At 39.1% G+C, this 15,687-nt stretch overlaps 1 protein-coding gene across 1 annotated transcript in view; it reads right to left on the reverse strand.

The window, feature by feature from the left end:
- Positions 1-15,687, reverse strand: part of LOC128358350 (transcription factor SOX-6-like) — a 109,142-nt gene that overhangs the window by 57,194 nt on the left and 36,261 nt on the right. The window contains exons 2-3 of the mRNA XM_053318592.1: positions 12,509-12,734; positions 9,249-9,459 (exon numbers count right to left, since the gene is read on the reverse strand). Of these exons, the coding sequence (XP_053174567.1) occupies positions 9,249-9,459; positions 12,509-12,733 (436 nt within the window). The 5' untranslated portion in view covers position 12,734. The remainder of the gene's footprint in view (positions 1-9,248; positions 9,460-12,508; positions 12,735-15,687) is intronic.

A 15,687-nucleotide genomic window follows, 5' to 3' on the forward strand; every position in this document is an offset into this window, starting at 1 on the left:
CACACACACACACACACACACACACACACCACATTCTTATGCTTATTGTGAAGTGATATGCCCGAGCGAACAAAGAGGGCCACCTGTAAAAAGCCATATGTTACCTTTGTATGAATGGAAGCTGTAATTTTAAAGTTAAGATGATCCTTTAATTCATGTTGATGTATAATATTGTATGTGTAACATCGAAAACAAAAAAGTTTTTATCGCAATTGATACAAAAAGCAATAAAAGGAAAGAGATGGCATAGTTGCTAATTATTGTTTCAATGAATCAATCATTCACAGATCTATGAAATGTCAGGGAAAATGACATATTTAGATACATTTTTGGTCTGGCTTACAATCTAATCCACAAAGATGTTTAGTTTAACACCATAGAAATAAATAAAATAAACAAATATTCTGATAATAATCTAAATTCAGTGTATTTTTGCTTCAAAATGAATCAATTATCAAGATTGTTGTTGTTAATTCTTTCAATCAACTAATAAATTAATCAACCTATCATTTCAGCAATCAACATGATGCAGAAGCAGCCTGTAGTGTGTGAATTCAGCTTTTATGAATAAATAAGTGTCTAAATTGACATCCTAGCCATGACCTTTGACCTTTAAAGCATACAAAAACTTAATGACTGTATTTTGGAGCATCAGCATTGCCTGGGTGGGGCTGATTCTTGCTAGGGCTACCCAATGTTAAAAATACCCTGTCTCCCAGCAGTGTAAAGTACTTTATGTGATATAAAGTGGCTGCACAGTCTAAAACATCAGGTCAGACCCCCTGCTGCCCTCAGTTAGACAAAGGATAGTTTTCCTGCTCAAGGTGTGAGTTTAATACTGGAAAAACCATGGCTGCTGATTCATGCTGTACAGTCAGAATGGTCAGGCCTGCCCAGCATTACAGCAACGATATCAACAACCAGTCTGTTGGGGAAACCACAGGCTGAAAAAAAGAATGAGTGAATCATCGAGCTGCAGGAAATGTGAATTATGGAATTAAGCCAAATGCGTTATACTCCAATCTAAATTTAGGAAGGGAGACACTTTGTAGGAGATGACACATCTTATTACTGACACATTTTATTACACTGTTCTTACTGTTCTTATATTAATGATTTTAAGTAAAAATCTAAGAAAATATTTTTCAGATCATTTTAAACCTCACCACTTTAATTCTTTGAGTGTGTGGTGGAGAACGGTCATGCTCAAATGACTGATGAGCTCTAAAATCTGTAAAAGCTCGGGCGTATAGAGGTATAAATGGTTATATTGATGAATGTAAATTACCTTTTTCACTAAGAACAAAGTTTTTGTGTGGTTTTTTTCATATAAAAGGGAAGTAAAGTTTTTGAAATGCTCTTATTTTGACAGGATGGACCAAAGTTTGCAGGATGATTTCATTTTTGTGATTTTGAAAAGATGTAATACCAATTAACTTGAATGCATTTGGGTCGTATAGTTTAAATTTTGTCCCACTTTATCTTGCTCCATGAAGTTTACATTTCTACTCTTAGATAAACTAAACAAAAACAGAAACTTATATCCAGAGTGCAAAATTGTTTCTTTGTCAAACGCACGCTTCCAAAACACCAGTTCAAGACCCGAGCTTCTGGTTCCACTTTAGGCATGATATATGAAACCCTACCCTACTTAGCGCACACACACACAGACATATGCACATACATGCACACAGCGCGATGTGTGGTTCAGACACAATAGAAGCGTTGTTTTGGGTCGGGCCCTCAGGGGAGCTGATGTGGGTGGAGCCCTTGGATTGGGTCACAGAGGGGAGATGAGGGGGTTTATGGAGCCAAATATCAGAGAAGGGGGCCAGAGGTGAGTGTGGGCCGAGTTTACAACTGCTCCACAGCTGACCAAAGACGAGGAAAGGCAAGTGGATCCAGTATGAATGCCTGGACCTAATATCACTACCACTACCACTGAGTAATACGACTTGTCCTCAGTGTTGTCATGGCAGTTTGTGGAAATGAGTGAAATTATCTCATACCAATTTAGGATGAGTAAAATTGCTTTACTTTTATACGACTCATCATTTTTGTTCTATTGTTTATGTGTTTTATTTTCATCATAATTTTTGGTTAAGGTTATACTTCTGAGTTAACTGTTCAAATCATGTGTTCACTATCAGAAGGGAAGGATAAAAATGTGGGGCCAATGCCAAGAGCTTCTGATGATGAACCAGAGTCATGTTGAAGACAAGTGACATTATTTAACCTCTGTGGCAGGTTTTTTTTAAAATTTGTTTTAACAACATTTTTGTATGAATGATATGCTAAAATGGAGATGCCATATATATCAAAGCCATGTGTCTGACTGTACACTGGGGACAAATAGTTGTCATCACAGTTTGCATTGAAACAGATTGAAAGTCCACATCTTTGAAGAGCCGTGTCAAACACACTCCACCGGTCTCAAACATAATCTCTCTTGGCTGTGACACACGCTATTTCTTTTTTTCATTACAGTTATATCATGTTGTCCCTCGCCAGATGTTAAATTATCTGGTGAATAATTTGCCATTTTACTGAAATTCTAGTAAAAAAGGAGGACTTGATAAAATCACTATTTAATCTGATTCTTTTGGACGACATTCAAAAGTGTTCTGGCAAACCACATTGCATGCACTCATACCATATGCTGGCTGGCCTGCAGCCAAACTGAGCAGGAGAGGGCTACCAGGCATATCCCACTGACTGTATTTGTAGTCAAGACCCACAGGCTGTGGCTGATCATTAGTAAAGAGATCCCTATCAATTACAGGAGAAGAGATTGAAACCAACCACAAGAAGTCCAGAGGGAGTTGGTCTGCTGGCAGAGATGAGGAGAGCAGTACTGACCACTGAATCCAGCTATAAGAAGATTAAAAGTTCAAGATTTAAAAATGAAGTACATGTTTAGATGAAATAAAGCCTTTCTACACACTGCCCTGTTGCCTCTAATATGGCAAGCTGGGACAGTACTTTATTTACCGGTGTCTCCGATGCTAATCTGCACACAGACACACAGACAAAGCTTCTACCTGTACACAACAGCTCAAGCCGCCAATCCCATAGAGGAAGGCAAACATAGTGCCAGAGCCAAGGCCTTGTTAATTAGCCAATAAGCTTAGCTCTGAGGCCCGACCCAACTCGCCTGTTAAGCTGTCATCACAACTACTTCCACCTGAGTGTATGAATCATAAGCCCTCACACACGCAGACACGCTCACATACAAACAGATCAGGCACACAGAGCTCACAGGCCTCGCTAAAAGTTCCATCATGCACTCTGGCTTCATCTGAAATCATCTTAGCTGAAAAAATCCTACAGATGATTTAACCTGGGCTGCAGGCTTGGGCTGGTAACTAAACTGCTCATTAGATTAAAATCCATGATGATCTGCAACAAAAGAGGAATCCTGCAGCTGATGTTTTATTTAGTGACACTGAACATTTGCAGCTCAGGTGTTGTCAGACAAAGAGAGGTACATAACATCCAGGATGCATGTCTCCCAATTCGCCAACTAGCTAGACCCCCTCCAGTGAAGAACATACTTTCCACAGTTTGAGTGGCGGTAACAGCAGAGATGTTGAAACAGGCTTTCAGCGCTGAGAGAGAACAAAGCGAAGCCTGGCAGAATGTCTCTATTGTCACAGAGGAGCAGGGTTAGAGGAAGGCTTGGCCTCACTCTGACCCCCTCTTCCAGCTGGGGAAGCTATTATATGGGTGATTGGGTGCCCAGCTCTGGCCTGGCCTCATCTCAGTGACATAGTGCAGACTCCTCCAAACTGGACAACACAGGCTCACCACACAGTACATGAACAAGACTCATAAAATAGCTGCACCAGGAGCTGCTAGAGGTCACAAGGCAGCAAAGTTGGAAGCGCTCAGAGAACAGCAAATTTGTTTCCTCTTCCTGCATATTGACTACACCTTTCCAAGAGTTTCACAGTTTAATTTATTTGTTGAATTTAATTTACACAGTGGCTTTAACTAAGATCCTAAAACATCCTTGTTTAACACTAAAAACTCAGTTAATTAGCTTCGTGAAGATTGTGTGGGTGTGGTTTAATAACCTTTGATTGACAGTGGCCCTGTCAACACCTGCAAACAGCCCCACGACTGCCATCAGAGTTTGATTTAAATGCTGCTAAATTGGTGCTCCTTTTTTCCAACCATACCCTTCCCATTTCAAGCTAGTAAGAAAAGAAAAACAGACAGACAAAAACACAAATTAAGAAATCTCTGGAGTGATATAACTGAAACTTGTTTTTGATGAAAATATATTTTGCAATTATGTAGAATCCAATTTCCTCACAATCACAAGGACGTTTTCAGGGCCTTTAATAGTGCATTGCTGCTTTAAAAATTGTAATGTTGTGATATTTCCTGTCTCAATACGATGTGTGGGTAGCTTGATGTAGTTTAGAAATCTGAAATTGTGCCTTTGGTCTGGATTTTTATGTATATCCAACGTATGCCATCCACTAACTAACACTTTTTTGTATATCTACAATAAATACATATAATGATAAAGGCTCTTATGGCTTGTGTGGCTGTTATGCAATGGACTTGATTCAATTCATGAAAAAATGGTTAAAAAATCTCGATGCCTATTCAGACTGATGGGTAACTGTCAAACTGCCTGTCAACACTGTGAATGTTCAGCCATCATGAAAAAACATGAGAGCAATGTCCCATCCAATATATGACACTGCCTGACTTGAAGCCTTGTTCCATCCAGTCAGTCTTCATGCATTTATCTCAGATTGTGGGAGGGGGCGGGAGGGGGGGGGGGGGTAGATGTGCTGTTCTTCATTTGTCACAGTTAGGAAAAGATGGCTCCTTGTTATTACGACAGACTGAGACTTAACTCTAGTCCAGTTGAGATACATCAGTTGAATTCATGAATTAGTCACACCTGTGTCTGTTTTATAGCTCTGCAGCAGTGCAGGGGGTGGGGGGTGGTAATTGAGCCCGAGCTCATTTGCAAATGAAACACATGAATTGTACAGTAATTCATACTAGCTCTGGTGTAAGCAGGGATTAGAGTGATGTTAAGTGTTTGCCAGGCGCCAGAGCAGCTCTAGGCACATTAGATGGCTGACTAAGTTGGCACGGGGGTACCATGTCCATGCCAGGGCCTGTTAACAGTGTCGGCCCCCATGAGGCAAAACAATACAGATAATGATAATTCAGTCATCAAAACTGAGGGAGTTTGATTGCACACTTCACGGTTTTAATGTCCATCAGGCAGCATCCCAGAATGGTTTGACATTCAGAGAGCTATGTCCACTCCTGACAGCTTTTGCCCTTTTAGGATCGAGGGATTAACAATTAATTCAGATGAAAAATTGCTATTAAGGCACCCATTGTTAAGTTATTATTGTGGTTATTTCTTTGGTTATTCAATCTTTTTTATTTTGCATCCTCTCTGTCTCTTATTTTTAGATACAAAATGACACAGGATGGAATAGCATTTCAATTCACCGGCATGTCTGGTGCCCACATTTTTTTCTTCCAATGTTCCCTCGTTCTGGCCTTGAACATTTTATTCAGTAACCAGCCTACCTGTCTAACATGCGCTAAGTGCTTTAACATTATGGAGGAAGTCTTTTGTATGCACTAAGTCTTTGTATCTAAATCTCCACACAATACAGGCACAGCTCAGCATAAATAGAATATTGTCAAGAAAACGTCAGACCTTCACCTTCTTGCCTGCTATGTTTTGAAAGTCCATGCAAAAAGGATGTATTTGCAGCAACCAGCTGTGTGGAAATACAGCGAGCTGACACAGTCTTGTAAAGTTCTTGATAAAGCTTTTAAAAGCTGAGGCAGCAGTTGGGTGAAAAAAAAACCTCACACATTGCAAAGCAAGGCCATGTCTATTCATTAGAACTGTCATAGGCACTTAAGGCTCCTCTGAGTAGCGAACAGCTAACAGCGTCCCGACAGGGGGTGAGCACAGTGCGAGGGCTAACAACGACATCGTCCACACTTTAGCTCAGGGCTACAGTGCACAGAGGGGTCAGCCATGTTAGGCTAAGTGAGCGCTCAGTGGCTAATAGGGTCTGTTCCATTTGATCATACAGCCAATCTAACCTGGGGGAGCTAAGACGACAGAACCCTTTTCAGCGGGAGGCGGAGGACAAGGCAAGTGACGGCCTTGTTCAGGCTTTAATGTGCTTGCCATTTGAGTGCTGATGATCAAATCTGGTCGTACTGCAAGACGATTCTGAATAAAACCATGTTGTAAGTGTCAGTCTAAGTGAACTCATGCCGCTGAAGAGTGAGAAAAAAAGACCTGGGAGTAAAAACAGAATAAATTTGTGGAGCTTTCTGCCATGAAGTGTTTGAAATACAGATTGATCGCTCATTGGTGCCACACCATCCAGTATCCAAGCCTATTTACCAGGATGGCCTTGCACTCCTGTCACATTCCTTTAACAAAACAAAAGAAAATCTGACAGGTTATGAATGAGGAATCCTTTGCCTTTACCGGTAAGTACCAAAAACAAAGCTTTAAATAGGGATGTGAGGAAGGTTGTCTGTTCAAGAGGATTATAATGGCTTTTTGTAGTCGGAGAAAAATTAAAAAAGACAAAAATCAAAGTGATGGAAATAAAGCTGTTATTTGATTAAGAAGCATTATTCACACAAATTAACAAATGAGACAAAGAAAAAAGGGTGTGGAGCTTTATTGCTCATCCGTTTTGAATGTAACTGTCAGGGGGGTTTAAATGCCTCTGAAGGAGAAGTCACATAATGAAGCATTCAGCCTCAGCAATCTATTGATCACCTCCACCCATTTTAACTAAACTCATTAGGAAAAAAATGCAGAGCTACCTGTCAATCTCCAAAATGAAATGTATTACCAGCTCACTGCATGAAAGACATTTTTCATAATGAGTCTTCAAGGATCACAGCAATTCACATGAACATTTACAAGGCTAAAAGACAAGAGTTATTATTCATGCTAACACAGTATGTTTCAGTGTGCCTGATTATATTGCACGTTTATCTCGTTTGTTTTCGTCTCGGTTAAGTGTCTGCAGCCTGATCAATGCCACTCGTGAGTCCTTGGGGATAGCAGCCTCGCTAATTAGCAAAGGATGAACCAAACTCAATAGAAAGCTCTATTTTTTTTTTTTTCCTAGAGAGGAGGAAAAATATACAGGAAATCAGCGTTATATTTGGACATCACAAAAGAACTGTGGTGCAGCTGATGTATCTGTGGGTGTAAAATCCACTGCTGATCTGTCAGGCTGTGCACACACCAGACTCTATGCATGACTAGGGATTGGTTTTTTTTTCAGATATTAGGCAGGACAGACCCCAGCTTTCTTTTAAAACATTTATATAGCCCATGATATTTGAAACTAAATCCATCATGCACCTTTAATTTTTAGTGCACAGTGCATATTTAGAAAAGGTGCAGTTTATGATCAAAATCAGTTACTATCTATAAAATATACTCTGGTCAAATGAGAGGGCTGGAAACTGAGGACACACTGAGGATAAAGAAAAAAAAGAGAAATTGTGCGAAAACTTAACTTGCTGTTACAGATTATTTCACTTTATTGTACAAACTCAGCAGCAAAAAGAAAATTAATTCTAATATCCTCAACTGAAACCAGCTATAACATTAGAAAAGCGCAATCTCAGAAAACTAAGCAGGTAGTTCTTGGATTTGAAAGCAGCAATATGAGAAGGGAAAAAAATGATTAAAAAAAAAGAAAAGTTCTCCCCCAGCATTTCCTTCCACTCACATCCTCTTTGATTTGACAGGAAGATGTCACAACACTTTTGAACACACTCACACATACGTTTTTCCTTTCAAACCACTTTCTATACTGGAGATAAGAGGCAAAGCTACCTATCTTTCAACTAAAGACTCTGTGTACTACTGTATTATGCCTGTGGCTGTCCCATTCTGGCCCACTTTACTGTATCAATAACAAAGTAAAACCTCTAAATGAGAGAGATCAAGCACTCCTCTGATATCATCACGATTACTATGTGCACCATAACAGTAAAGAGGTGTGTTAGATGGTTTTTAGATCTGGCTTGCCGAAGGTTGGGAAGGGGCAAGCTGGGGCATGGAGACTTCACCGCTTTTCCTGTGTTAGTGGTGTAGATCAGAGGAGTAGGGGAGAAAGAGAAACCTGTGTTTTCACTGATTGATATTATGATCCAACGAGCGAGGGATCTGTCAGTTGTAATTTTAGACGTTCAAAGAGCCTCTGGAGAGGATGTGTTTAGAAAGAGAAATACACAGATAACACTGTTTTTCGTTATATCTGTAACTTAAAAGTGTCTGTCTATGAGAGTCCTGTCTATCAAATGTAAGGGAAGGAACTCTGAACTCTAGAACTCTATAAGCGTTTCTAGGTTTTAAAATAATCAACATGGCAAACTGTAAATGTTTTATAAAAGATACTCTGAGGCTGAAATATGGATCTTTGTTATAAGATATTATCACTTTAAGATCAACTGGCACATTCGCTGTGGTTGGACCTGCTGTTTATGTGCTGCTCTTCAGTCTGATGACTCTTAGCCAGTTGACAGCCAATTTTAAGGCTGACAATGCAAATAAGGTCCGGTCAGACGGGGGGCTATTGCACCAAGTGTGACGTGACCATACATCAGAGTCAGTGAATTACTTTAATATAACAACATATCCATCATCCTTTGCCTCTTTGGTGTGTAATTTTATCACCTCCGTCGAATATGTTGGTTGATGGCTAGATAGAAAGCTGCATAAGTAATTTTTGACATACAAGAGGACAAATAATAATTCTCAAAGGACTAGAAAAACAAATCTGGCACTGAAGAATCAATAATTCTGACAATTACACTTGCAACTGCATCCATGCTACAAAATCTGCTTTGAATAAAGGACTAAATGAATTCCTGCTCGAGTAATGGAAATTCAAATAGATAACATGAATGAAAAATCTTGTATGTTCCCTGCTTCCAAATAGAATAGTAGAAAGATGAAATCCTGATTCATGGGATTATACTATTTTTCAGACCTGCTCATAAAGATCTCTCAAAGCCCTTCAGATAAAGCCGAAAACATATATTTAGATACAAAAACTATCTCCACTGTGTTCCATTGATGTTGTTAAGTGGAAGCAGGGATATATACTTTGCAGCTTCCAGTGTGTGTGCCCCCAAGTTTCCCTGGAGACATTACAACTGAAACTCATACACACACGAAAAAGAACCAAAAGACTTTCTCTTACCGTCTTGTTCTGTCTTGGTCAGCTCCACGAGCTTCTTCTGTTTCAGTGTGTCCACCACATCTGCCAGGCTTCCTTTGCGGCGTTCCGGCGTACCGAAAGCGAGGCCGATCATCGGTTCCCCGCGATCCCTGGAACACTCCTCTGGCTTGGGTGGAGAGGTAGAGTTAGTACGGTAGGAGTAGATTGAGCAGCCCTTACTGCTTTCATTGTCCTGTGAAGAGACAGCAGAGGAAGCACATCAAGGTTAGAACATGTAGGCTACAAAGTATTAACACTGATGCAGGATGTTTGTACATGATCAGCACACTAAATGCATGCTGTGCCATTGAATTGACCTGTTTTTAATTCAACATAGAGTAAACACCTTACCTCACCTCTTGTTTACTGAATATCTCGACAGTATTATGTTGGAGTTAGCTGACACTTGCTTAGCTATGCCTGACCTTAGTACGAGCTGGTGTGATGGTGAAAGGTCAAATTTAGGGTTGTATTTTACTTCTGACAGAGTGCAATGACTACAGTACTTAATCTATCTGTCATCTGGAGCACACTGATGTCATCTTATTACATTTCTTTATATTGGTTGTGTCTAATATCAATGATGCAATCATGTACTACTATAGCCTAAGTTATACTGGATGACCATATTATCTTTATTTGAATATGAAACATTCACACACTGTACAATGTAACTTGTTGTTTCAACTTAATAATACAAGTGAAAGAGCTGCCTTGAAATTAAATATTAGGTCAAGTGTAATATTTTCATGTTGTATAAAGGCTCAGATTAAAGTTAATTTTCATTTAGGGACTGATTCAATACTAACCTTTTAAAGTTTGTATTCTTTTTATTGTTATGAAAAGAAACTACTATGACTTATTTTACCAGGCATTTAAGTCAAACAGCGAGCATGTTTCTTTCTTTCAAATGTATGCTGGGAAATCTGCTAATATGCTGATCATGTTTTTTAGAAGCGTAATTTAATGAGGTGACTGGTTTAGAGATTATTTTAAATATAACATTAATGTGTTTTTTTTTCTTCATTTCTGCAAGCATGGATTTTTTGCCATTGTTGTATTCAAAACCTCACAGACACAAATCTACATGTTGGTGCCATTATAACCAGTGTTGGCTTTAATAGACAGCTATATTGGGTTGCATAAACTATGGGTAAGAGTAACCAAACTGGTAAGGATTGCAGAGTGGATCACTGATATGAGATCTAAAGAATGTTAAATGTTAAATACGAAGAACCTAAACATTCATGCAAGACATTTCTTCCACAGATTGTTGGTGAATTCTTGTTTTAATGACAGTGACAGTAGCTTCAGACTACTTGATAGGATACTTGATGATAGCTATCTAATGGGCCTTTTCTATTTTATGCTACATGACCGGAGCATTTGTTTTCTCTGCTACGTTATGAGTTAAGTGAGAGGCACAAGGGGTCTATATTTACCGAGAGGATAAGCCCTCCAAGACGACCACATTGTCCCACACAACAGACACTTTAGCACAGGTGTTCTAACACAGGGGCTATTTCTGAACGCTTTCTCCTCCCCTTACAGAGTGGGGGGATCTCCAAGAACTTTAGAAGGCTTATGTTTCAAAGACAAGGGGCTTTGGCTAACAGCAGGATCTTAAGACGCCCTTGAAATGGCTCCAGGAGGCCCTGTTGTGCACTTTGTCTTTAAGCGGAGGATGCCTCTGTAATGAGGATTAGGAGATAGTGTGTCACTTGCGGATTGTTCAGGTGTGTTTTTTCAGGCCCGTATGTAACCGTGTCCCAGGAGTTATGTATACAAGCAGGGCAAAACAAAGCCTGGTGGACAGATCATATTAAAAAGCAAAAGGTCACACATTCGGTCACTGCAGCAGAGAACGCAGATTACCCTTCGTATCTTGCCAATATTGTCCTTGAACCCTGATTTGTTTTTGTTTTTTCACTGACTGAAGATCACTCTGGATACAAAGGCAATATCCTTAAATGTTAAAGTAAAAAAATCAAGAAATAAAAAAGATCAGGTCAACTTAATGTGTAGAAGACAGAGTCTGTTTGTATTAAAGTTCCCTCACACTTTGTAATGCAGGAGACATTTAGGAGAGATCTGAAAATGAGGTGTGAACTTATTCTTGTCTCATTTTAATTAGTTGAAGAAAAAAAAATTGCCTTTCATTTTTTAAATTGGCAATCAAACTCTAAACTCTCTCACTCATTTCATTTTGATAGCTTATTTCTCATTACTGAGGATTGGTGACACAAAGTACATAAACAACATCATTTTCTATTAAATCAACCGATGCACTTAATTATTTTCTAAGCAAAACAACTTTTTTACATTTACTTCTAATCCAGAACACACTTGAAAGAATCATTTCTTTATAGGTTCCCATCAGTCTCCAGTGGAAGCACATGAGGGGCAGTAGTCACATACAGTGGTCCATACAGTAAAAAAAGAGAGAGAGAGAGAGAGAAAAAAACAGGGAAGAAAGAAAAAAGATTTGGCTTCAAGATGACTTTAAACTCTGTCACTGATGTAGTGATGCTTGAAGTTTGCAAATCATTTTTTGGTGTTTAACTGCTTCATTACACACTGAAAATAATGTTTAGTTAAAATATTAAAATTACCAAAAATATATAATTATTAAAAATGTCTTCTTTTGAAAATTGAAAAGGATATTTTTGCCTGAAAAATGTTAGATATATTCTGCCACAACACTGATAACTAAGCAAACTTTACTCTCAGAGGTTTCCCCTTTCCTCAGAGACTGAAGCCAAACATGCCTCATCTATTAGACCCAGAGAACCTGGAGCCAAGAAAGTAACACCTCAACACATACACACACTACACACACACACACACACACACACACACACACGAGAACAAGTTGTGGAGATGTGAAGAACCAAGGGGTATAACTCCGTAGAGGAGAACCCTCACTGGACTGCCTACAGCAGCGCCTGCAGCACACAGACCAGAGAGAACCACTGGTGTGTGTGTGTGTGCTCGCGAGTGTGTGCGTGTGCATTCACCTGTGTGTGCATTCAATTGTGCACAATCATCATTATGCATGAGATTTCTCACACCGTGTGTACTCCTGCTTGTATTTCATGAGTGTTTTATGAGCCATGTGCCCTGACTTGCGTACTCTGTGTACACACACTCACCACATTTGTTTTATAGATTTGAGTTATAGCAACATATCTCAAGATAAGATATAGTCAATTTCTCAACTCTGTGTGTAATTCACTTCTCACCATCGCAGCAGGCCCGACATTCTCCCACTCAGCATCTGTCTGCTTCTCTCTTATTGGCTGCGCCTCGTCAGGGTGGGGTTGGTCATGAGAAGGGGACGGCGATGCCTTCGACTCCTTTGGACCCTCTCGCTCATCGTTGGCCCAGGCCGCGCTGTCGTGACCTATCGCTTCCTCTTCCTCAGATGGTGGGTGAAAGGGAGGCGTTGCTCGCATGGAAGACATCATTCTGCAGAGGAGGAAAAGAAAGGGTTTTTAATTCTGGTAGTCACTGTCTGTATTTAGTGCATGTTGTAAAATCTTGATGAGAGATAAAAGAGCAGAGGAGAGGAGAGGAGAGGAGAGGAGAGGAGAGGAGAAGAGAGGAGAGGAGAAAAGAGGAGACCTTAAACACAACAACCGAAAACTGAAGTGACCCATGAATTGCTCAATGTCTAATCTTATGATGCTGATTTCTTAAAGATAAAGAGTGAAAGATATTGATCACTAGTGAGACTTTAAGTGTGGTTGTTATGAAGCTGAAATGCCCAAAGTGAAAAATATTGCTTTATACTAAAGGGAATTTTTAGGTATGAAATGTGTCATTAATATACCATAGTCTACTAGAACTGCAATGATTAGTCTATTAATCGATTACTCAATCCACAGAAAATGAGTCAGCTACTATTTTTATAACTGATCAATAGTTTTGAGTCATTTTTTAAGATAAAAATGCCAAAATTCTCTTGTTTCAGCCTCTCAAATGTGAACAGCTTCTCTTTTCTTTGTTTTTCTATAATGATTAATTGATGAGTAAGTTAAACATTGTTGGGATGTTGTGATTGGACACATTTGAGGAGGTCACCTAGGAAACGATAATGAACATTTCTCACCATTTAACCCATTTTATAGACCAAATAACTAATCAATTCATCCATATCAGTAACAGATTAATCAATAATGGACATAATCATTATTTGCAGCCCTATAGTCTACATGCAGATGTGAACAATTCATGTTTATATGACTTAATGTAGTGTACTTAATAATGTGTATATACTGTAGATATGCTCCTAAAATATGTACTTGACATAACTTTTTAAAAAATTATAATTCATTTATTTTTCTATTAAACCTTAAATATGCCTGTGTAAGTGATGCTTATTATTTCTTTCTTTTAGTTTCTTTTTTTGTTCCCACATCTGGCGTCATATTGATAGGATGCCACACAAATTATAGTCATGTGTCCTGTTTGAGCATTTACTCTTAACTGCTGCTTGGTTATTGGAAATCAGCAATCATGTTAAGCATGTTAAGTAATTTTTAAATTGTGTCCACCACTGACAGTAGATTGAAGCCACAAAAAAAAAAAAAAAAAATGCTGGAAATTTTAGAACCATGCATTCAAATATTCAGAACCACAAAACCACAAAATTTGAAAATCACATTTTTGGCTTTTAGCAGAGACATTCATCCACAATGACTTATAATGACTGCAACACATTCATGATATTTGTCAAGACAGGCACACATAATGCCACAGGGATAATCTATTCATCTATTAAGCAGCAGCATCAAGGCCTCTCATCACCTCATAGCTGTTAAAAAAAAGCAGACGCTGTGCTACCGAGTTGCAGTGGAAAATCTCTCTTTTCTTTTTTCTAATGTAAGACTCAAGCTGGGAGAGTCATTAGACTAATACATCATTTACTGTAATGACTTCCCTTTGTTGCACTATACTTACGTGGACTTTCATTGACCACATTTATTGCCTAAATCATCCTCTCCAGTAGCCTAAACTCAGCATTCACTATAAACAAACCATCCAAATTCTTAGTTTAACCGTACAAACACTCTCACTTTGAAGGATTTCCCTCATCTTTTTAATCCCTGTGTTTAATTGGTCCTCATAAGTGATAACACACACTAAAACAGTCCCATAGAAGCAGACATACACCCACGCAAAGTTGCCCTATGAATTGTTTTTGCTCTGATTCATTGTTTTTGCTCTGATTCATTAAAAACAGTGCCCCCTTCACACCCAACACACACACACACACACACACACACACACACACACACACACACACACACACAGACTTCTGTGAAGTAAAACAGATTGCTACTTCAGTGTTGGCGCTCAGTAAATCACAGCAGGCTGTCCATCTCTGAAATATGCAGCCTCCTGGGTGCCCTTAAACGTAAATCTGACCCTCAGTTGAAATGTCTGAAGGGAAACAGGAGGGTTGCAGAATGTATGGATGGATGGATGGATGGATGGATGGATGGATGGATGGATGGACGGAGAGGCGAGCAAAAGGTGAAAAATGTAGAATTTACAGAGGGGAGTTGATAAAGAGTGAGATAATGTAGTGAAACCAAATGTCAGTGTGAGAGAAAGAAGATGAAGTGGGGAGGGAGGGGCTGGGGGGGGGGGGGGGGGGGCGGTAAATCCAAGTGCATGGTAGCATAAATCCAAACGACGATTGTGAGAACTTTATATATCTGACTAAGTTGTAATGTGTCATGCAAAAGACTTGATTTCCATGTGCATTTGAATGTTGTAAAATGATTCAGAGGTTCATGGTGTTCTGTGCATGTGATCTTTTACAACCTGTGTCAGAGTGTTGCGTCCAGTTAGCCCTTTATGCAGGTCAGTAAATCAAAGCAGGGCTGAGTGGTGTCAAGGCATGAAAACTGAGACTCACTCCACTCTGATTTGAAGACGTCAGAGAACCACTTATAGTGCTTTAACTTTCACTAAACCTTTGTAGAGAGCGAAAAACCTGTGAAACCCTTATCTCTTTACATGTTCTTCTCTCCTTCATCCTTAATGTTTATCTCCCCCCCCCCCTAGTTCTTCTCATTTATCACCTTCCTTTATCTCCAAATTCAGAGTATGAGTCTGACCCTTGAAGTCTTGCGATTATAAAATGAATCATCCCAGAAGCAAAGAATTTAAAAAGAAAAGCTTATTCTACTGTTACTTCACTATAAATTGCTAAACGTGACACCAGCTGAATGCTTAAGAGCTACATGCAGTAATTGTGTATTATTATTATTAAAACTAATCAGAATTTAAAGGGCAACCTCTTTGAAAATGATGGTGACTTACTACACTATAAACTACAGAAGTATGACATTTCTCACAGTTTTGAACAGAATAAACTGGATGATGGCTTTCCTTAACATAAACAGTAATC

Source organism: Scomber japonicus, chromosome 5, assembly GCF_027409825.1.
Source record: "Scomber japonicus isolate fScoJap1 chromosome 5, fScoJap1.pri, whole genome shotgun sequence".
Taxonomy (NCBI): Eukaryota; Metazoa; Chordata; class Actinopteri; order Scombriformes; family Scombridae; genus Scomber; species Scomber japonicus.